The following is a 22,472-nucleotide window of genomic DNA, read 5'->3' on the forward strand; positions in this document are numbered from 1 at the left end:
GTATTTCATTGTCATGTCTTTTGAGTCCCCTTTAATCTGGGAGAGTTCCTCAGCTTTGCTTTGTGTCTTATGAATTAACACATGGGAATAATATCCTCCACCTCCCCAATTTTTTTTTAGTAGCATGTCCTTTATTTGGGGTTTGCCTGGCATTTTTCATTCTTAGATTCAGGTTATACATTCAAGGGCCCCAAATGTCACACAAGTGATATTGCATCTGTCTCAGGAAGCCTTGAGCTCTCCTTATGCCCTTTGTGTGTGATGTTAATTTTGATCACTCAGTGAAGGTGCTGTGATATCTCCATTGTACAGCTATTTTTTTCTCCTTTGCTACTAATAAGCAGTCAGAGGAGAGACACTTTAACACCAAGCAGATATGTTGTTCCCCATCAAAATATGCTCCTAAGTTTAGCATCTTTTGATGAGTCTTCCCTGAACCATTCTATATTGTGACAGTTGCAAATGATTGTTTTTAATTCCTAAGTCTCTTCATTCATAGCACTCTTAGATTAGACTCCAAGATTCTGTGGTTTCAAGTACTTTGCTACAAATGCTCAGATTTATTCCATGGACTAATTTAAGCCAGTAGACAATACCTCTGCTGGAACTGGCCTATCCCAGAATAGTCAGTCTTAAGAAACCATATCCAGTACCCTCCTAGTTCAGTTATTTCTGTCTCAGAATTTCCAGAAAACTGAATCATGCTTTGACACCCACTCCCCTCAGTCAGCCATCTTAGCTCATCCCTCAAGCTGGCTTCACTTGGAAACCAGACTTGATTTCCAGACCAGATGTTGGCTTTTTGTTTTAAAGAAATCAACCCATGTTTGGAGAACCATGGTGGCTGTGACAAGAACGCAGAGTGCACACAGACAGGACCCAACCAGGTGAGTGCCACCTCTCGCAGGCCCTTACGTTTCCTAGAAGGAAACTCCTAGGCCTTTAGACACAGACCTGAGAGAAAAAGGCTGAGAACGGACCTCTGATGAGCTGCAGCCAAAAATGAATACTTTAGGGGAAATTCTGAAAGAATCAAGAGGCCCTTCTTTGGGAATGAGGTGAAATGGGGGAAAACCAAGGGTACCAGGACAAGGGGCTTCCCTAGTGTGAGGAGAAGTAGGTATCTGCAAATACCATGTGATTCCAGAAGCATCTAGACAGCCCCCCAAAATACTCCCCTTTCTTTCAGCATACTGATGCCCAGAATCCCACGCTTTATCTTTGGCGTAAGGCTCTGAAGCATACGTGCCACGGCGAAGATAATACTGTGGGCGCTCTAGCAGTCACATGGCCCTGAGTATAGGGAGCTTGCAGCATCTGTCTGGAGAGCAGGCTGGGGGAGGTGGGGAAAATGAGAGTGCCCGCATCAGAGAATGGGGGTGGGTCATGGGGTGGAAAGACACAGGCAGGGAAGCTGGAGGCCTGGAGACCCAAGTTCTGCCTTCCTTAGTCTCTGCCACATGGTGAACAGACAAAATGGCCAGGCAGGAAATCACATATATCCAAAACTGGATGACAAAGTGAAGTCACCAGTGAATGTTCTATTGACCTCGTTGAGCCATCTGGAGACCTCAGTGCCAGGTCTCTCAACGGGCGGATCAAGCAAGTACCTAAAGTACCCAAAAATAAGAAAGAAAAATTGTCTTGAACTGTGTGAGCACACATGTGCATGTGAGTGAACACATTTAGTCATGGAGGAAATCGGAGCTGTCAATGCTGAGCTTTCTTAGACATCTTTTGAGGATTGGTAGTTTCTATTTCAAACTGCATGTGAGATAGGAGACAATCTATAAACTTTTTGGTGCTTGGGACCTCTAAGGGTGCCCATCCAGTCCTAGGAGGCAGTAAAGGAGGATGTGGAATTGAACTCTGAGAACAAGACCTTGGCTGAGGAGGGACAGCCGGTGATGTCTTGGAAAAGGTTTGAGCTGATATTGGGGCCCACTGTGAAGAAAGAGGAAGAGGAACAAGGAAGAGGAACAGGGAAAACCTGCCCATGTAGCCCTGGCTGACACCCCTGATGAGTTAAAGTTCTCAGAAACAGACATCATCCCAGGGTCCTTGCTGCTACATAGGAGGCCCTTGTGTGAATTAGAAAAGCTGCCCCTTGGGAGAGCACAGTGGAAGCAGGTGTCCCTTCCTTTGGGGACATCGGTGAATAGAGTGTGGGCTGGGCTTCAGCCCAGTGAACACGGAACATGGGGCCCTGTCCCCAGCTTCTTCAGACAGTGTCCCCTCCCTCAACTTGAAGCTTCCACCCAACTTCCTGGGCCAACCAATGGGTTTGGTAGATTGTCTCCACATGCACACCTCAGTGGGCTGTAAAGACTTCTCCGTAGTGTCTCCTAGCACTGGTACCTTTCAGCTCAGCATGGGTGCAGATGAGCAAGATATGAGTATGAATGAGAGTGGGATATAGTTTGGCTTTCTTTCAACTGACCTTCACCAATCAAAGAAAAGAAGTGAATACCTGAAGGCAAGGGATCAAATGGGGTGAGAACATTAAAAAGAAAAAAAGGTATTTTAGCAACAAAGATAGGATGTGCATGAGATCCCAGGGCTCAGGTGAAGTGTGTCAAGTGCTAAAATATTAAATATAAGGTGACAATTATTATAAAATAGATATTACCGACATCAAATACAGACTCTCCTAACGTTACCGTGACCATGATGGAGTTCGGGTCTGAGAGCCAGCTCATGCGGCCAGTACAGAACCCATCTGCAAAATGACCCCATGTGCTTCTGCTCCTGGACAGGCTGCCTGTAACTGTTTGCCAGCATACACTGGAGACGGAAAGGTCTGCACGCTCATCAACATCTGCTTAACTGTGAGTATGGCTCTATGGTGGATGTCCTTCAAGCCTCAGAGCCCGGGGTGCCTGCCACCCCACTTCTAGGGAATGCAGGGTTGAGAAAATATTCCTCTGGAGGCCTCAGAGCTGTGTGTTGACCATGAGGCTCATTTCTCTGGCACATTCCATTGTAATGTTGGGGAGAAAGGAGAGAAGGCACCGTCTGCTACCCCTAGCCTGCCCCGTTGGCTGCAGCACATTGAGCTAAGTCTACCCACTTGCTCATCCCCCATCCATATTGCCAACTCTTACAAAAAAGATCCCTTTCCCCCTTTCCACCAAGCACGTCTCTCACCTCCTCCAGGAAGCCCTCTTAGGTAAACCTTACAGCAACTTTCCACTCCTTCTTCTCCTAGACTTACACGTAGGAATCCACAGTGAGTGCACTCTGAGTCAACAATATAGTGTAGCATTCCAAAAGCTAGTTCTGTCATCACAGAGGCCTAGAGGACAGGCTAAGGAAGATGAAGATTCTCTCGCCCCACAACTACCCTCCATGGCCCCTACCACCCCCATTCTACATGTTAACGGTACCGTAGAACAGAGGATCCAGTTCTAGATGCCTTGCATTGAGCAGGGGTTCACATGGGGGTAGAAGCACTGTGTCTCCTATGTCCATGCACACATCATTAATTCTCCCAGTTCTCTCTCTCTAAAGAGGAGTTGGGATGTGGGGTGGAGGCTGCCATCAACATTTCAAGGATTGCCACATAACAAAAGGGTTGTTCTTGTTCTGTGTAAGTCCAAGCAGTAGGACTAGGACCAGCGGATGGACATTAGAAGAAAACAGATGTCTTTAAACTCAACTCAGTTCTTTAGTTAGAACTGTCCAGAGGTAGAGAGTTTTGAGAAGTAATGAGCTTATTATAACTCAAGGTATTTAACTATAGGAATAAAGCAACAGATGGGTTATCAACCCAGGCAGCCATTTAGATTCCTCCCAGCCCTGATCCATATGACTCTAGGGTTTTCAGCTGGTTTGCTTCTTGGGACCTCAGTTTCCTTGGATGGTTGTAAATGTCCCTGGAGTTCCCTTTACCACTAACATCTGGGCTTTGACTTTCTTCCTCCAGTCTGTAGGATATTATTGACACACTTCTTGTCTCCGTTTGCGTGTTGATCCTGGTAGGAGCAGGATCTTCTGATTCTCTTATAACCCTTGACTGCAGGCTGGACCCATGTTATGCAAACTGAGTAGGAGTTTACTCAGTCATTAATCACTGAGTCTCAAACTGGGCTAGTCACCTACTGCTGCTCAGAGCCTAATTGTCCCAGGCCTGGTACCTCCAAAGGGGTGAGATAAGCCTGCTGACCCAGCCTGTCACATCCAGAGCACTTTGTGTGGTCAGCTAGGCCTCTGAAGTCCTGCATCAACGTCACAGTTATATCCGTTGCTTGCCAGGGGTCAGCTACTGTGCTTAGGGGTGCCCAATCATTCTTTCATTTAATTTCTCTAACAGCCATATAAGGTAAGAACTGTTATTAACCCCATTTTACAGACAAAGAGACTCTAGCTGTGCCTCTTTCCCAGGACTGCTATAACAAACTGCCATAAACTGGGTGGGTGAAAACAATAGAAATGTATTTTCTCACAGTTCTGGAGGACCAAATCCAAAATTAAGGTGCCTGCAAGGATGTGCTCCCTCTGAAGGCCCCATGGGAGGGTCCTTCCTTGCCTCTTCCGGCTTCTGGTGGCTCCAGGCATTCCTGGCCTGTGGCCACATCACTCTAATCTCTGCCTCTGTCTTCACATGGCCTTCACTTCTGTATCTGTGTCTTCTCCTCCTCTTGCAAGGACACTTGTGGCATTAAGTGGTTAATCTAGGATGATCTTATCTGGAGATCCTTAATTACATCTGTAAAGACTCTTTTTCTAAATTAGTTGCATCCACAGTTGCATCCAGTCCTTAGGACACTTCAACCCACCAGACTGGGAGGAGTGAAGGCCCTTGCCCAAGGTCACAGACCTAGTATGTGGCATGGCCAGAACTTGGGCCTATCTCTGTCTTACTCAAGACCTGCGCCCTTGACCATTTCTTGGGGTGCTTGTTCTTCCTACAAGGCCCAGTCCCAACACCTTGTTTTCGTGTTTATATTACTTCCCACCTGAGAGCCGCCAGCTGTTGACATGAGAACAGTGCAGACACCCTGTAATTAAGGCCCTTCTTCAGTTGAGGCTCCCATTATCTCCTCGTGTTGATCTGGCAAGTTCCTCAAGAGATCAATGTCCTCTACATGAAACAGTTCTATAAGGATAATAAAGAAGCTACAGAAAAGATGGGGGCTAAGATATGAAGCTGTTACCACTAGAACTGTGGTCAGCTTAATTTTCACAGGAATTCTTTCATGGGCCATTCATGTTTTGTAAAAAATGGCCACCTTGTCTTAGACAAATGACTCCTGATACAGCTGACCTGGGAGATTCTGAAGGTCCTTTGCTACTGTATCTCAGCAGCATATTCCCATAGGAATTAACTCGATTGCAAGATTGTAAAATTATAGGCCATAAGGGGCCAGGCAGGGAATAATATCAATAGGAAGACCTAAATCATATTGCCGCTCTAATGGGGAAATATCTACTCCAACTGACTGGTGCTCTAAACTGTGTCAGCCCAGTGTTGACAGTACTCCTGCTATTTTAAAAGATATGAAAATTTATGAATTTGTATGTAAATTGTACCAATTTTTAAATGATGGTAATTAATTTCAGAAAGCTCTTTTAAATACTGGGCTAAACAAACAAAATAGTCCTGGTGCTAAATCTGGCCCAAGAACAATTATTTCTGCTCAAGTCCTACCAACGAGGACTGTGAGACATTGTCTTTCCTGAGTTAGTCCCCAGTCCAAACTACTTTAGTCCAGTTGTGCTGCTCTAACAGCACAGAGGATACCTGAGACTGGGTAGCTTATAAGCAACAGAAATGTGTTTCTCACATTTTGGAGGCTGGGCAGTCCAAGATCAAGGCACTGGCCAGTTCTGTGTCTGCTGCCGGTCAGCTTCCTGGTTCATAGATGGTGCCTTCTTGCTCATTGGTGGAAGGGATAACTGAGTTCCCTTGGGTCTCTTGTTTCTTCTCTTTTCACATCAGAAGGGTAATATGCCAATGTTGTAACAAGTTTTGAGGGAGGCACATCTCATAGAATAGTGTGAAAACCCAATATCAAGCTAATGAACCACAAAAGGATCTCTCTTTTATAAGGGCATTAATCCCATTTATAAAGGCTTTGCCCTCATGACCTAATGACCTTCTAAAGGCCCCACCTCCTAATGCCATCACAATGAGGGTTAGGTGGGGGACACAAACATTTAGACTAGAGCAGGAGGCAAGCATGTTGATGGGACAGAGACTGGGTGAGATGGGAAGGGTTGTAGTGATCGGACAAGGTCTCTCTGCAGAGGTGACTCATTCCTGAATGTTGAGAAGTGGGCAGCCACATGAAAATCTTAGGGAAAATGTATAAGCAAAAGGAAGAGCAAGTCAGGGGTCTTGGAATAAGGAAAAGCTTGGCATGTTCTGGGAACTGAAGAGACAGCCAGTGTGACTGCAGTAAAGGGAATAAAAGGGAGCTGGTGAGAGGGGCCAGATCACCTTACACCATGTAGGCTATGCTGTGGAGCTTATATTTTATTCCGGTTATGACTAGGAAGCCACTGGATGATCATGTAGATCAATGTCAATGTCTGGCTTGGCTCTCAAATCTCATTCTGGCTGCTGTAATGACTGTGTATGATAGGGGTTCAAAAGCAGAAGCAAGAAGACCATGTAAAAGACTTAATAGAGCAGACCAGGAAAGACCAGAGTGGTTTGACTAGAGCTGTAGCAGTGGGTGTAATAAGAAGTCGCTGCAGCCAGGTGGGCATGGTGGCTCATGCCTATAATCCCAGCACCTTGGGGCACTAAGGCAGGTAGTTCACTTGAGCTCAGGAATTTGAGACCAGCTTGGAGAGAGAGAGGGAGATAAGTCATTGGACAAGGGATGCATTTTGGAGATAACCGACAAGACCTGCTGATAAACTGGATATGGGAAATACAAGGAAAAGGAATCAAAGACACTATCTAGGTTTTTTGCTGAGACATGTTGGTTCTACTCATGAAGATAAGGATGGCTTACAGATGAGGAAGCATTGAGTGAAATATCAACAGGTCTTTTTGTTGAGTTTGAGTTGCTTGGTAGCCATTCAAGTGAAGATTTCCAGTGAAATGTAAGCCTGAAGGAGAGATCATGACAGAGGAACAAATATAGGGGTCATTGGCACAGAGATGGTATTTAAACAGAGGGGACTGGCTGAAGCACAAGATGAAAGTTAGAGGCAAAGATGGGGCAGGCAGAGGGGCCCTGGATATTAAGCCATTGAGCAGAGGAAGAAGTACCTACAGAGAAGACTCAGTAAAAAAGCCCACAATGTGGAAGGAAAACCACCTATCAAGTATAGTGCCAACAGAGGCCAAGAGAAGAAAATGTTTCAAGAAGAATTATTGTACAGGCAAAGGATGTTGAGATGTCACCTAAGTTGAGAGAAGAGAACTGACCACTGCCTTCTCAAGGTCTCAGTTCTTGAAGACCTGGATCAGGGTGGAGGCTTGTGTAAACGTGGGACCAAGAGCCTAGAAGTAGGTTGAGAAAAAAATTGGAAGTAAGGAAAGTAGAAACAGACAACATTTGCAAGGATCTTCCTGGGCAAATAAATGGGGTAGTTAATGGAGAAGGATGTGGATTGAAGGAAGCATTGTTTATAACACTTGACTCTGGAAAGTTTTAAACCTATGTTAAACTAGAGCAACTAATACATGAACCCATCTGTACCTGACACTCAGGTGCAAGAGCCGACTCATGGTCAGGCTTTGTTCATCTATACCTAGTGGGTTCTCTTAAAGGAAAAGAGAAAAGAGAGTTTAGCTTTTTTCAAGATGAGTAATATGAAGGCATGTTTTTGCCCTGGGGAGTATGATCTGATAGAGGAGAGGAGGTAGATTGTTACAGGAGGAAAACACAGGAAGGGGTGAGAGGGAGTGGGACCCAGAGCCCAGGTGGAGGCATCAGCCTCAGATAGAAGCAGATGTAGTGTCAGTCTATTAGTCAGTGATGAACTAGTGAGTCCATTAATGAGTCAGTTCATTAGTTAGTTAGTTGTTAGTACACTTGTTAAATAAGGAAAGCAGAGTCCATGAGTTCAGACCCAACCAAGTGGTGAAGCTCAGGATGGGGAGATGAGGTGGTTCTTGTTACCTGTGTCTCTTTTCTCCATGAGGTACAAGTGGGACTCATCAACTAAGATGAGAGGACAGTGATTGAGAGCTGAGAAAGGTGAGGAACGGAATGTCATCTGTATTAGTCAATTTTCATGCTGCTGATAAAGACATACTCCAGACTGGACAACTTACAAAAGAAAGGTTTATTGGGCTTACAGTTCCTCATGGCTGGGGAGGTCTCATAATCATGGTGGAAGGTGAAAAACACGTCTCACATGGTGGCAGACGAGAGAGCTTGTGCAGGGAAACTCCCATTTTTAAAACCATCAGATCTCCTGAGACTCATTCACTATTACAAGAAGAGCACAGGAAAGACCTGCCTCACAATTCAACCACTTCCTACCAGGTTCCTCCCATGACACATGGGAATTGTGGGAGTTATAATTCAAGATGAGATTTGGGTGGGAACACAGCCAAACTGTATCATCTCTAGAGAGAGGGAAATTAAATGTACTGCAAAAGTGCAGGCATCTGTGTGCATACCTTTGAAGGGAGTCTGGATAGCATGTATCTGTGAGTTTCTCAGGCAATGCACTGCCAGCCCGGCTGACCCAGAGAAGTTAGAGTGGGGCCTAGGAGGGCTAGGGATTTGCCAAGCCATAGTGATGGAGGGAGAGAAGAGCCAGGGAGGCTCACAGTGCTCCCCCTTGCCAGCTGGCTGGGGGCCAAGGGGGCTGAGTGGGTGGGCAGCAATGCTGGGGAGAAAGAAGTAAGCTCAAAGGCGGGGAGGTCCCTGTGGACCAAAGGAGGTTGGAGACTGCACTGTTAGAAGAGATAAGTTGAAATGATAAAAGTTGGTAGCCAGAAAGAGAGAAGGATGCTTGAAATGGAGCTCTCAGGAGCAGTCAGTGCACTTTAATGTTGACTGCAAAGCCAGAGGGTGTGGGCAGAAGTGGTAGAGGCCATTGACAAGGGTATTGACACTGGGAAGGATGCAACATCAAGAATGAAGGGAAAGGCAGTCATCCAGGCACCACCATTAGAACCAAAGAGTAAAAACTAGTGAAGGATTATGGATATTATGTGTTCAAAGGATGAGGGTGTGGAAATGTTTTGGAAGTGACAATGTACAGTAAGAAAGACACTCTCCCAGAACAGCCAGGACATTGCCACTTCAATCCCTCACCAGTGTGGAGGTAGTGGAGGAAAACAGCTTCACTTGAGAGGCACAGGAAGGACAATGTTTGCAGGAGACAGAGACCTCTGCAGGAAGAGGTGAAGAGAGCTTACTAAGAAGAGGTGAGAATGTCAGAAAGTTGCTAATGGCAATGAGTGTGAGAAAGCATGGGGAAGGGTGTGCAAGGAAGGGGCCTATGGGGTCAGATGATGCATGTGTAGAGGAACATGGGGTGAGTGTCCCTGCAGTGAGTGTTCCCAGGGATGTTAGCTTTGAACCATGCTTTGCTTTGTTTGTATTTTAGGTCTCTGCCCATCTTCCATACCTTATGAGATCTTTGAGGGCTGGGACAATGTGTTCTATTTTATACCACCTGCCTTCTATCTGATAATGGTTACCTTTTCCTATGATCAGAATTTAGCTTAAAGCTGGGAAATATCGAACAGGTGGAGTCTTACTAGTTAATACCTGGATGCTGAGAACTTTCCAATTTGGCAGCTCTAGGCTTACCTGTACAGGGCTGGAGATCTGCTCAAAGGGACCTGTGATCTTAGGATACAAGGCCAGGTGAATAAGATGCCCCTATCAGCATAGGGAATTGGAAGGCAAGCTCAGGAAAAGACACACAATACAAATGAATCAAAGAAAGTGAGACAAAAAATGAATTCCAACCAAAAATGAATTCCAACGCAGAATTGCTTTGTAAATATCGATGGAGCTGGCAAACTAACTGGTCTAATCCCCATCCCTTGCCCCTTGGCAATTTTACCAGAAAAATGGCGGCTGCAGTGAATTTGCCATCTGCAACCACACTGGGCAAGGAGAAAGAACTTGTACTTGCAAGCCAAACTACGTCGGAGATGGATTTACCTGTCGTGGCAGCATTTATCAGGTAACACGAGACATGTTTCCATAAAGTAAACTCTACTTCCCTAAAAATGCCAAGAATCCACGTAGCTAAGGAATATTCCAGAGCTTGGTGAAATGTAAAGCACTGTAAAAATATGAAAGGCAATTTTATATAAATCGGCAACGAAAAGAAATTTTGTCTTCCTCTGGGAATTCATTTGACCTGCGAAAGAGTGTAATGCAGGGATTAAGATGGACTGTCAGCTCTGGAGTCAGAAACGCCTGGGTTTGAATTCAGTTCTCCTGGTTAGTAATGTGACTTTGAGCATATTATGTCACCTCTCGGTATACCAATTTTCCAATCTGTAAAAGAAAATAATGATGGTACCAACTCCATCAGGTTGTTAAAATAAGGTAATATGTACAAAGGACACAGAGTGCTCAGTAGCTCAACACATTACCATGGTGTGGATTGCTGTGTGTGCATGTGTGCATGTGCATGCGTGCATGTGTGCATGCACATGTTAAAGTGTACGTGTGTGTGCATGTGTGTATGCTTGTGTGTGCATGCAGGTGCATGTGTGCACACTGTGCATGCATGTGTGTACTGAGCATAGTGGTTGAGGCAATGTGATACTTGCAGGTTTCTGCCTGTTACAAAGTAAATGTGGGGGGAGGGGGGAGGGATTGCACTGGGAGTTACACCTGATGTAAATGACAAATTGATGGGTGCTGACGAGTTGATGGGTGCAGCACACCAACATGGCACAAGTATACATATGTAACAAACCTTCACGTTATGCACACGTACCCTAGAAGTTGAAGTATAATGATAATAAAATACAAAATGAATAAATAAATAAAGTAAATGTTCAGTTATTTAAAGAGGGATGAAAATGTTCTGGCTGATCAAATGTTGTTAATAGAGTAACCAAATCCGCCCTAAACCTATAAATGATTTTTTTTAAATATTTGAATGTCAGAAAATGCTCTTAAAGTTCAGATACTTCTGGAAACGGCTGAACCTTTCTTTCATAAATCAGATGGCGATTCCAGAAAGGTTATAGAATTCACACTATGTCCACATAGTCATTCTGAACATTAATTGTCAGCCTACAGATGAAGCTCCGAAAAGGCCTGGTGTTACAGATTTCCAGTTGAAGGGATGGCAGGGAAATCATCCCGTGACAACCCTGTATTGTTCTTATATATATTTCACAGGCATTAAGTGAAACTACTCTTTATTTGCAGGAGCTTCCCAAGAATCCGAAAACTTCCCAGTATTTCTTCCAGTTGCAGGTAAGAAATGTACATGTCTAACCATAAGAGTTCAGCCTAGGCCGGGTGCAGTGGCTTATGCCTGTAATCCCAACACTTTGGGAGGCCGAGGCGGGTGGATTGCCTGAGCTCAGGAGTTCGAGACCAGTCTGGGCAACATGGCAAAACCCCGTCTCTTTTAAAAATACAAAAAAAAATTAGCTGGGCGTGGTGGCACAGGCCTGTAGTCCCAGCTACTTGGAAGCTGAGGCATGAGAATTGCTTGAACCCAGGAGGCAAAGGTTGCAGTGAGCTGAGATCATGCCACTGCACTCCAGCCTAGGTGACAGAATGAGAAACTGTCTCAAAAAAAAAAAAAAAAAGTTCAGCCTCAAACCAAATACAGGATAAACTGGTAGCCTCTAGAGCTGGTGAGGGTAGAAGAAACTCTGGGACCCTGCATTTCTAGAATTTTCTGCATAAGAATGCAGTACATGAAAAGACTCCCATCACACCAGTAGAGAAAAAGGTATGACTGGGACAGCTGGTTAACATTTGGGGTAAAAAAATTAAGTTTGATCTTTCTGCACATCATACATCTGAATGAGATTCAGATGTAAGAATAAAATATTAAAAACTGGAATCAAATTATAATATAAGAAATAAAATTTTTTTTTTTTTTTTTTTTTTTTTTTGAGACGGAGTCTCACTCTGTCACCCAGGCTGGAGTGCAGTGGCGCGATCTCGGCTCACTGCAAGCTCCGCCTCCCGGGTTTACGCCATTCTCCTGCCTCAGCCTCCCGAGTAGCTGGGACTACAGGCGCCCGCCACCTCGCCCGGCTAGTTTTTTGTATTTTTTAGTAGAGACGGGGTTTCACCGTGTAGACCAGGATGGTCTCGATCTCCTGACCTCATGATCCACCCGTCTCGGCCTCCCAAAGTGCTGGGATTACAGGCTTGAGCCACCGCGCCCGGCCCAAGAAATAAGATTTTAATAAAATCATGAAAAACTAGAAGAAAATACGCCATAGTAACCATACGATCTTAGAATTGCAAGAAGACAATTACAACAGTTGAGTACATCAACTTATGTTTTATGTTTGTATGATTATCCTAATGATATAAAATACTGATATGTGCAAGAGACATTGGAAAAAAATACCTGAAAGTAATAAGATCTGCTTCTAGGTGGTGGGACTAGGGGGGCAGCTATTATTTTTTTCTTTGTGCTATATTTTCAAAATCTTTAATACAATAAGCAAGTGTTAATTTTATAATGAGAAAAACACACACACACACATGATTTCAGTTACGGAGAATCTGGGTTTCATTTGAATCCGAGACTGAAGCACAGGTCTCCTCATCCAGTCTTTGTTTCAGCCAGGTGCCATTATCGCTGGTATCAGCTCGAGCCCCTGCATGTTCTGATGTTAAATGATGTGTGAGCCTCACCTTTCTTCCCACAGGAACATTTCGTGAAAGATCTGGTCGGCCCAGGCCCCTTCACTGTTTTCGCACCTTTATCTGCAGCCTTTGATGAGGAAGCCCGGGTGAGCTCAAGACTGAGGGCGGAAGGGGGAGGTCTGCGGCTGGAACATAGTCTTTGGGCCTCGCCCGGGAACCGAGACTGGAGATGTTTCTAAGCAGGAGATCTGAGATCAGGTTGAAACTCACCAGCAATAGAAGGGGCTGCCTCTTGGCACAGGGACCCCTATCAGGAGAAACATTCAGGTGGATTTGGGCTAACCACTGGCCAGAGACTTTCTAAAAGACATTCCTGAACAAGGTATGAGGTTGGAGAAGATGAACAATTCTCAAGTGAATTAGACCTCCCATAGACAAAAAACGGGTGTGGAGGGAGAGATGCTGGGTTAAAGAGATTTAAATAGATTATTTTCTTGCAGGATTGATCAGAGCCTTTACTGTTCTAATATTCACGGGGGCTCTTCATACTGGATTGCCCATTCATAATAATAATAGGTAACATTCATTGTAAGTGTGTCAAGCACTGTTCTGAGTGCCCGGCTTAGATTTATTCATTTGGTCCTCACAACAACCCTGTGAGTTGAGTGCTGTTGTGATCCCCATTTTATAGCTGTGAATACTGAGGAAAGTAGCGTTCCCAAGATCACATGACTAGCAGGGGGTGGAGCACAGACCCAAACCTGAGCCCATGTACTTAACCACTGCACACCCAGCCTCTCTTTGCCTATATTTTGGACACCAGCAAAGCAGAGGCACAAAAATAGTTTTTGAAAGAACTTGACACTTTGTAATTCAAAATAAAAAGTCATTAAAGGAGTTATGAAACAATGAGAATTTTGTGGGTTTTTGATTACACTTACTTTATGGTTAATATTGCTTGATTGTTTGTTTGTTTTTGAGACAGGATCTTGATCTGTCACCCAGGCTGGAGTGCAGTGCCACGATCTCAGCTCACTGCAGCCTCTACCTCTTGGGCTCAAGTGATTCTCATGCCTCAGCCTCCAGAGTAGTATTTTTAGTAGAGATGGTGTTTTACCATGTGGGCCAGGTTGGTCTCGAACTTCTGGCCTCAAGTGATTCACCCGCCTCGGCCTCCCAAAGTACTGGGATTACAGGCGTGAGCCACTGCACACAGCCTTGTTTGTATTTTGAATTCCAAATAGAGATACGTCATGATCTTCCCAATACTAAAGGTTTAAATCTGGCACTGATACCTCTCCAAGAGGGGGATATACCATGCAGTGTTTCCCAGAAAATTCTTTTTTGAGGATCATCTCACAGAACTTGGGATCTTTGCGACATGTATTGTGAAATCCTGGGCCAGAGGAACCCCATGTTCCTTCCACGCTGAGATTCCACAATGGAGACAAGAAAGGAGCTAGAGTCACTTCCTCCCTTTTGTCTGAACAGCCTTCACTCTATAATCCTGACCACTTATAAAGCTTACTTCCCAGAGTCTGGGTGGGCCGAGAGGTGTGGAAGAGAGAATGGAGGAGAGGAGAGCCAAATGGCACATTGCAGCAAAAGGCTCCTGCCTCTGGCTGGAACCCTCTGATTTTCTGTTACAGGTTAAAGACTGGGACAAACAGGGCTTAATGCCCCAGGTTCTTCGGTATCATGTGGTCGCCTGCCACCAGCTGCTTCTGGAAAACTTGAAATTGATCTCAAATGCTACTTCCCTCCAAGGAGAGCCAATGGTCATCTCCGTCTCTCAGGTAGATGCCAGTTATCCTTAGCTCCTCTCTCCCCTAGATCATGTCCTTTGCAGGAACCTGGATGGAGCTGGAGGTCATCATCCTCAGCAAACTAATGCGAGAACAGAAAACCCAATGCTGCATGTCCTCACTTACAAGTGGGAGCTAAATTATGAGAACTCCTGGACACATATAGGGGAACAACACACACTGGGCCTACTGGAGGGTGGAGAGTAGCAGGAGGGAGAGGATCATGAAAAATAATTAATAGGTCCTAGGCTTAATACCTGGGTGATGAAATAATCTCTACAACAAACCCCCTGACACAAGTTTACCTGTGTAACAAACCTGCATATGTTCCCCTGAACATAAAATTAAGTTTGTTTCTTTTGAAACAAAGAAAGTGCCTTATCCTTAGGTCCGCTTTCTCTTTTTTTTCCTTAAATTAATATAAGAAATAATAGGCCAGGCACCGTGGCTCACGCCTGTAATCCCAGAACTTTGGGAGGCTGAGGCGGGTAGATCACAAGGTCAGGAGATCGAGACCATCCTGGCTAACACGGTGAAACCCGTCTCTACTAAAAATACAAAAAATTAGCTGGCCATGGCGGCGTGCGCCTGCAGTCCCAGCTACTCGGGAGGCTGAGGCAGGAGAATGGCGTGAACCTGGGAGGCAGAGCTTGCAGTGAGCCAAGATCACGCCACTGCCCTCCAGCCTGGGTGACAGAGCGAGACACTGTCTCAAAAAATAATAATAACAACATATGTTAAGTGATTTCTGTATGCAGGCACATAGTATCTGATGTGTACTAACTCATTTAATCTGCAAAATACTCCCTTGATATAGACAGTGTTAATCCTTAATTTCCAAATAAGAAAACTGAGCTCAGAAAGGTTAAATAGCTTGTCCAAGGTCGCACAAAGAGCAAATATTAGAGCAGGGTTAAAACCAGAGGCAGGCCTCTCCAAGTAGTAAATAGAACTGCTTTTGGTAGCATTAGTCAGAAGCTGGAAAGGTTGAAAACTTTTGATCCAAGTCACTTGACCAGGCTGGTCCAGTCCCTCCTTACTACAGAGAAACAAATGGTGACTGTAGAATTCCTTGCAGAAGGAAGAAAGCCAGGGGAGGAGGTATAGAACAAATATAAAAGAAGCCAATTTTGAGCTGCTTGCTTGCTTCATACTGGAGAATCATATTGAAATTACTGTTTTAGATGAGTCTATGTTATAATTAACTTCTCCAGGTGAAAATTACATGTTATCTCTGTTTTCACTTTATAATAATAAAAATACACTCGAGTATTAACTTGGATATTCAGGTTTTGCTCCTGATAATTTAACACATTGGTAAAGCATTCTGTGAGAAGCAATTCTATTTCACTTTGTGCTCATTTCTTTTTTGTTTTTGGTTGATTTCAGGGCACAGTGTATATAAATAATAAGGCTAAGATCATATCCAGTGATATCATCAGTACTAATGGCATTGTTCATATCATAGACAAATTGCTATCTCCCAAAAATTTGCTTATCACTCCCAAAGACACCTCTGGAAGAATTCTGGTAGGTAAACTCTCTGTCTTATTTTCAGCCTGGAGTGACTCAATATATTATCATCTCTATTCTGATTTGAAGTCATCATTTTGAAACATTTTCTTTTTCTGCTTCAATCTCAAGCAATTATTAAAAGCCTAGTAAACATTATTCTTAATAAGAAGTAAATAAGTAAAAGTCTAAAATTGTTAAGTGGATTTTATATGTCTTTCTTTAGCATCCACAAGGACAGTTAGTCTTAGATAGGTTTAGAAGATGGAGAAAGAAAGGAAGGAAGGGAGGGAGGGAGGAAGGAAGGAAGGGAAAGAAAGAAAGAAAAAATAAATTAAATCTGGAGTAAAACTCCTTCTAAATTGACAGAAAATGTAATTTTAACTTTTATTTTTATTTATTAATACAAGTCAAGGTCTTTCGTTGCAGAACACAGAATCCACTATACTTAGACCAAAAGTCTCTTGAGATAGTAGATACATCATCAAATCTCTGGAAGGGTAGAGACTAATTCAGATGCTACACAGCTGGGAGCAGAGCAGCCCAGGGAGGCCTACAAAGGGCAGACACCTGGCTGGGTGCAGTGGCTCACACCTGTAATCCAAGCAATCTGGGAGGCCAAGGTGGGCAGATTGCTTGAGTCCAGGAGTTCAAGACCAGCCTGGGCAACATAGTGAAACCCCGTTTCTACTAAAAATACAAAAAACTAGCCAGGCGTGGTGGTGCATGCCTATAATCCCAGCTACTTGGGAGGCTGAGGTGGCAGAATCACCTGATCCCAGGATCAGATGCTTGCAGTGAGCTGAGGACAGTGACCTGAAATCATGCTACTGTACTCTAGTCTGGGCAACCAGAGTGAGATCCTGTCTAAAAAAGTTTTTTTAATTAAACACACACACACACACACACACACAAAGGGTGGATACCTAACCTGATAACCTTACCACCACCACCACCAGGCTGTTCTGGCTGTCCTGGCTGCCACAGCTCTGTGACTGCCACCTGTCTCCAGCCTCACCACCTTGGACACTAGACACTGGGCTATAGATGTCCCCATTGTGCTTGCCAGAGGGGTTGATCTCCCTTCTACCAGCTGCGTCACCTCATGTTATTTCTTTCCACCAAGAAGCTTTGCACAAGTGCTTCTGCTTGGAGGACCTTATATGACATGTGGGGCTCTAACTGCAAGGGAGTCTGGGAAAAAGTAGCACTTCGCCTACTAGTCTCTAGAATGCAGAAAAGTGCCGTCAGAAGGGAGCTCGAGCAGGTGCTGATGAGCCCATCTGTATATCTGCCGGGTTATGTTACCTTTATTTTTTTCGCTTGAGCACTTGTTAAATTCCTTGTAAACTGTATAAGGAAAAGTTTCATGCACATTCTTACTATCTTTGCAGCAAAATCTTACGACTTTGGCAACAAAGAATGGCTACATCAAATTTAGCAACTTAATACAGGTAAAAATTTAGGGGTAGTTGACTCAGAGGATAACCTGCCTAAAGAAGTTTTGTTTTGTTTGTTTTGTTGTTTGTTTTACTTTGACATCAGTCAGCTGTTGCAGGATCTGCATGGGCAAGTCGCAGTTTTCTGGAAAGCAAAGTCATTCTCTGCCACTCCCTTCTTAGAATGTTATATGGCTTGTTGAGCTATGTAATGTACATTGGCTGAGTTAGAAATAGAAGATTTGAGGCTGGGGAGAGGGAAAGAAATTGAGATGTGGCAGCAGTGTACTAGGTGCTTCACATCTGGAATTATCAACTCCATTATAAAGATGGGGAAGTTGCCTTGGAGAGTTGGAAACTCTATGCCTGTGAGACAGGTAGAAATTAAAACCATATCTTTCTGACAGGCATGGTGGCTCACGCCTATAATTTCGGCTCTTTGGGAAGCCAAAGCAGGTGGATCACTTGAGGTCAGGAGTTCGAGACCAGCCTGGCCAACACGGTGAAACTCCGTCTCTACTAAAAATACAAAAATTAGCCGGGCATGATGGCGTTCACCTGTAGTCCCAGCTACTTAGGAGGGTGAGGCAGGAGAATTGCTTGAACCCAGGAAACAGAGGTTGCAGTGAGCCGAGATCACACCACTGCACTCCAGCTGGGGTGACAGAGTGAGACTCCCTCTCAAAAAAAAAAAAAAAAAAAAAAACCATATCTTATGACTTCAGAGATTGTTCCCATGAATTGAGTAGAAACTTCTAGTATGAACAACAGATTGCAGAGAAGAATAGGGAGGAGCAGGCCAAGCATCTTTCTGAGGCTCCCTCTTCCCTGCTCCTCAACCCTGAGCAGTCCCTGGGGACTCCAGAATTTGACTTTCTGATTTGCTTTCCAAGAAAATATAGGTCAGGATGGGCACAGTTGGCTCATGCCTGTAAACCTAGTACTTTGGGCGGCCAAGGCAGGAGGATTGCTTGAACCCAGGAGTTCGAGACCGGCCTGGGCAACATGGCAAAACCCCATCTACAAAAATACAAAAATTTGCAGAGTGTGGTGGTGCATGCCAATAATCCCAGCTACTCAGGAGGCTGAGGTGGGAGGATCACTTTAACCCACGAGGTTGAAGCTACATTGAGCTGTGATTGTGCTACTGCACTCCAGTCGGGACAACAGAGTGAGACCCTGTCTCAAAAATAAGAAAAAAAAATGTGTAGGTCAGAATGACTGGGGTGTGATGGGCTTCTAGTTTCTCTAGCTGCATCACCTTTGAACCATCCAGAGTCCCAGTACGCTGTGGGCCAGAGCATGGAGGAGAATCCTCAGAGACAGATCCCCCGCCCACATGTCTGGACCTTGCTCATGCCAGCAAAGGGCTGAATCCCTGTGTTTCAGGACTTAGGTTTGCTGAGTGTCATCACTGATCCCATCCACACCCCAGTCACTCTCTTCTGGCCCACTGACCGAGCCCTCCAAGCCCTACCTGCTGAACAACAGGACTTCCTGTTCAACCAAGACAACAAGGACAAGCTGAAGGAGTATTTGAAGTTTCATGTGATACGAGATGCCAAGGTATTTAGTTTACATGCGAACATAAGTGCAAGAATGTCCCAGGGTGGTGATAAAATTCAGCACTGAGGCATCGTGGCCTAGGAACTGGGAGTGCGTCCCCGTCTCCACTGTGTGCAGGAAGCCACAGCATCCCCTGCCCCACTGTGTCCTCCTCTGACTGGCCGCAGTTGATTGGCTCCTGCGGTATACCACATTTGGTTCTGTTCCATGGGCTTGCCATTATTATTTTTTTTTTTTACTTGAACCAATACCCAAGAGCATCATTCCTCTCTCTACTGTGGATCAGCCTTTCCTCCTCCCTAGTTCTCCTGCCAAAATAGCTGCTGACAACAGTTCTCAAGTTTTTCCAGATGGACTCTTTCTCATCCAGTTCCAAAATTTCTAGGCAAATGGCTGATTGATCCAGCCCTGAACTGATTAACGGTATAAGAGAAGCACGATCATATAGAAACTAGCATGATTATATAGGAACATGCATGATCACATAGGAACATACGTGATATAGGAATAAGCATGATATAGGAACAAGCACAATCATGTAGGAACAAGCATGATCATATAGGAGCAAGCATGATCATATAGGAGCATGCACGATCACATATGAGCAAGCACGATCACATGAGAGCAGCATGATCACATAGGGGCAAGCACAATCATAGGCGCAGCATGATCATATGGGAGCATATGCAGTCTTATTGGAACAAGCAAGATCATTTAGGAGCAAACATGATCATACAGGAGCAAGCACAATCATATAGGAACATGGCAGCCACCCTGAGTCCTCATCCAGGACTCATGTTTCTCTCTAGGACCAAGTCTGCCCAGTTCAAGAATGCCAAATGCCCCAACTTCAGTTCATCCACAGCATCTAGATTAGTTTCCCAAGGCTGCCGTCACACATTACCACAAGCTGGGCGGCTTAAACCACAGAAATGTGTTCTTTGTAGTAAACAGTTCTGGAGGCGAGATGTCGGAGATGAAGAGCTGGCAAGGTTGTTCCTTCTGGAGGTTCTAAGGGAGAATTTGCTCCATGCTTCTCTCTCTGCCTCTGGTGGTTTCTGGAAATCCTTAGTGCTCCTGGGCTTGTAGTGAATCCCTCCAATCTCTGTTTCTGCCAACACAGGACTGTCTCTCCCTGTGTGTTTCTGTGCCTTCACGTAGCATTTGCCTCTTCTTGCTTCTTATAAGAACACCATTCATATTAGATTAAGAGTCCACTCCACTCCAGGATTACCTCATCCTAACTAATTACATCTGCAATGACCTTATTTCCAAATAAGATCATATTCTGAGGAACTGGGCGTCAGGACTCCAACATAACTCTTTGAGGGGCACAGTGCCGCCCATAACTGCATCCTATGTCATTTCCCAGCCTCATCCACTCATTCTTTCATTGGCTTCATACACTAAGACTGCATCTTCAGAGACTCCCAAGCATAGATGGGGGATGGAAGGGTGACTGAAACCAGTCCAGCTGGTCAACTCTTTCCCTCCAGAAGGAGTTTCCAACCTCCCAGAGAGCCCCCAATTATTCTTCCCACTGGTTATACCTACGGTCATTGTAATGCTAAAGTTGTTATAACTCGTGGAAAAATTTGCATCTGAATTTGGTTTTTTGGTAAAGCTCCTTTGGGCAGTCCCTGCTTCAGTCCAAATTTGGGGCAGTCACGTGGCACCATTGCCCACACAGGTTTTAGCTGTGGATCTTCCCACATCCACTGCCTGGAAGACCCTGCAAGGTTCAGAGCTGAGTGTGAAGTGTGGAGCTGGCAGTGACATTGTGAGTATCATCATGAAGGGTGGTCAGGGAGGGGTTCACACATTCACAGCAAGCTATTCCCCAACCACTGCCCCTTCGAGGAGATGTTCATTTTTTTCCCCTCCATTCATAGCAAGCTCATTCTTTTTCCTCACTACCTTCAGAGGTATTTCTCCTGAGAGTGCGTAAGTGGATGTGAAAAACCTGATAAATCCTGGCCAACCCAAGCCCTCTTAGCAGGTGGCAGGAAGCCTTTTACACTGTGGAGAGCAGCTTCCAGTTGATTTTGTTTTTTGTGTAGAGCATTTATTTTCCAATGTGAGATACTTTCCTGAAACAGGAAAGTATACAGTCATTCCTTTCTCTTCCTTCCCAGCCCCACCACTGTGACCTCACCTTGAACCCTTTCTTGGCAGTCAGAGCCAGCTCTGAGCTATGCCTACCTAGATCAGCCAACTGAGAGGTCTGCAGCTTTTACCTCCCCTGGCTAGTTCCCAAACAATTCTGCCTTCCTGTAATTCCATATGATGAATGGGTCTAATAGGATTATTCCAAATGCATATCATGGAAAAACCAAAATCCAGTGACTTAAATATGTAAGGATTTATTCGCTTTTATAAAAGAAATCTGGAGGTAGCCAATCCAGAGTTAGTATGATGGCTCAGTAGAGAAGCGCCTTCTGTCTTTCTGCTCTGCAGCACATGGTTCCAGCCTCTAAGGTCCAGCATGGTTGCTGGAGCTCCAGGCACCATGTCCACTTTCCAGGCAGTGGAAAGGAGGAAAGGCAAAAGGGATGCATCTCCCAATTGAGTTAATTCCCTTCAAGGAGGATTCCAACAAGTTCCATACAACATTCTATGTACATCTTATGACCAGTATCCTTTGGTGTTTGAATTAGAATTGCATTGAATTTATAACTGAATTTGAAGAGTATTCACATCTTTTTGTTCCAACTTTTGGAACATTATCCCAGTGTACACGCTTGAGATTTGTCCTGTCTCCCTAGACCAAAATAGACAACTATCAGAGAAGGATAGTAAGAATGCCCTCTGCTTGTTCTGTGTGTTGATGCAGCTTTCAGAGCACTTTGCAATGTATTATTTAGTCTGATCTGTATAACAACCCTGTATTAGAAATCATGTACTCTATTCACCTGGTGAAAAAAACAGTGAACCACAGAGAGGTTCAGTGACTTGCCCATGGTCACATAGTACATGAGTGAATATGCAAGGCTTTAACCACAGTTTTCTGGTGTTCCTTCCACGTAGTCACACTATCTCCATCCCATCCATAGATGCTGGGAGTTACCTTGTTTTCCTCTCAAAAGCTTTCTTAAAGCATTTTGTGTGTTGGAAGAATAATGTATCCATCAACTTACTAGCTGGGTGACCTCAGGAAAGGAAGCCCTGAGATTGTTGCCAGCATTAAATGAAATAACGTCTCCAAAGCCCAGATGATTATGCCTGGTACATGTGAAAAAAGAAATTATCATTACAAAGTTAAAGGCTATCACTTGTACACCCTGGAAAGAAAGCTGAACCAGGCACTTTGCTAGGTGCTGGCACTAAATAAGGAGAGTCAGTTACTACACACAAAGAGGGCACATCAGCAAAGTTCATCCCTAACCACAGCAAGGCCATCCTTGCTCTACCCTATCACC

At 44.6% G+C, this 22,472-nt stretch overlaps 1 protein-coding gene across 1 annotated transcript in view; it reads left to right on the forward strand.

The window, feature by feature from the left end:
• The window catches only part of STAB2 (stabilin 2), a 170,973-nt gene that overhangs the window by 119,339 nt on the left and 29,162 nt on the right, over positions 1–22,472 (forward strand). Inside the window, exons 43-52 of the mRNA XM_011935100.1 lie at positions 814–887; positions 2,757–2,828; positions 9,994–10,113; positions 11,322–11,369; positions 12,794–12,877; positions 14,381–14,527; positions 15,926–16,066; positions 17,443–17,502; positions 18,877–19,053; positions 20,744–20,833. Of these exons, the coding sequence (XP_011790490.1) occupies positions 814–887; positions 2,757–2,828; positions 9,994–10,113; positions 11,322–11,369; positions 12,794–12,877; positions 14,381–14,527; positions 15,926–16,066; positions 17,443–17,502; positions 18,877–19,053; positions 20,744–20,833 (1,013 nt within the window). The remainder of the gene's footprint in view (positions 1–813; positions 888–2,756; positions 2,829–9,993; positions 10,114–11,321; positions 11,370–12,793; positions 12,878–14,380; positions 14,528–15,925; positions 16,067–17,442; positions 17,503–18,876; positions 19,054–20,743; positions 20,834–22,472) is intronic.

Source organism: Colobus angolensis, unplaced genomic scaffold, assembly GCF_000951035.1.
Source record: "Colobus angolensis palliatus isolate OR3802 unplaced genomic scaffold, Cang.pa_1.0 Scaffold10, whole genome shotgun sequence".
In the NCBI taxonomy this organism is placed as follows: Eukaryota; Metazoa; Chordata; class Mammalia; order Primates; family Cercopithecidae; genus Colobus; species Colobus angolensis.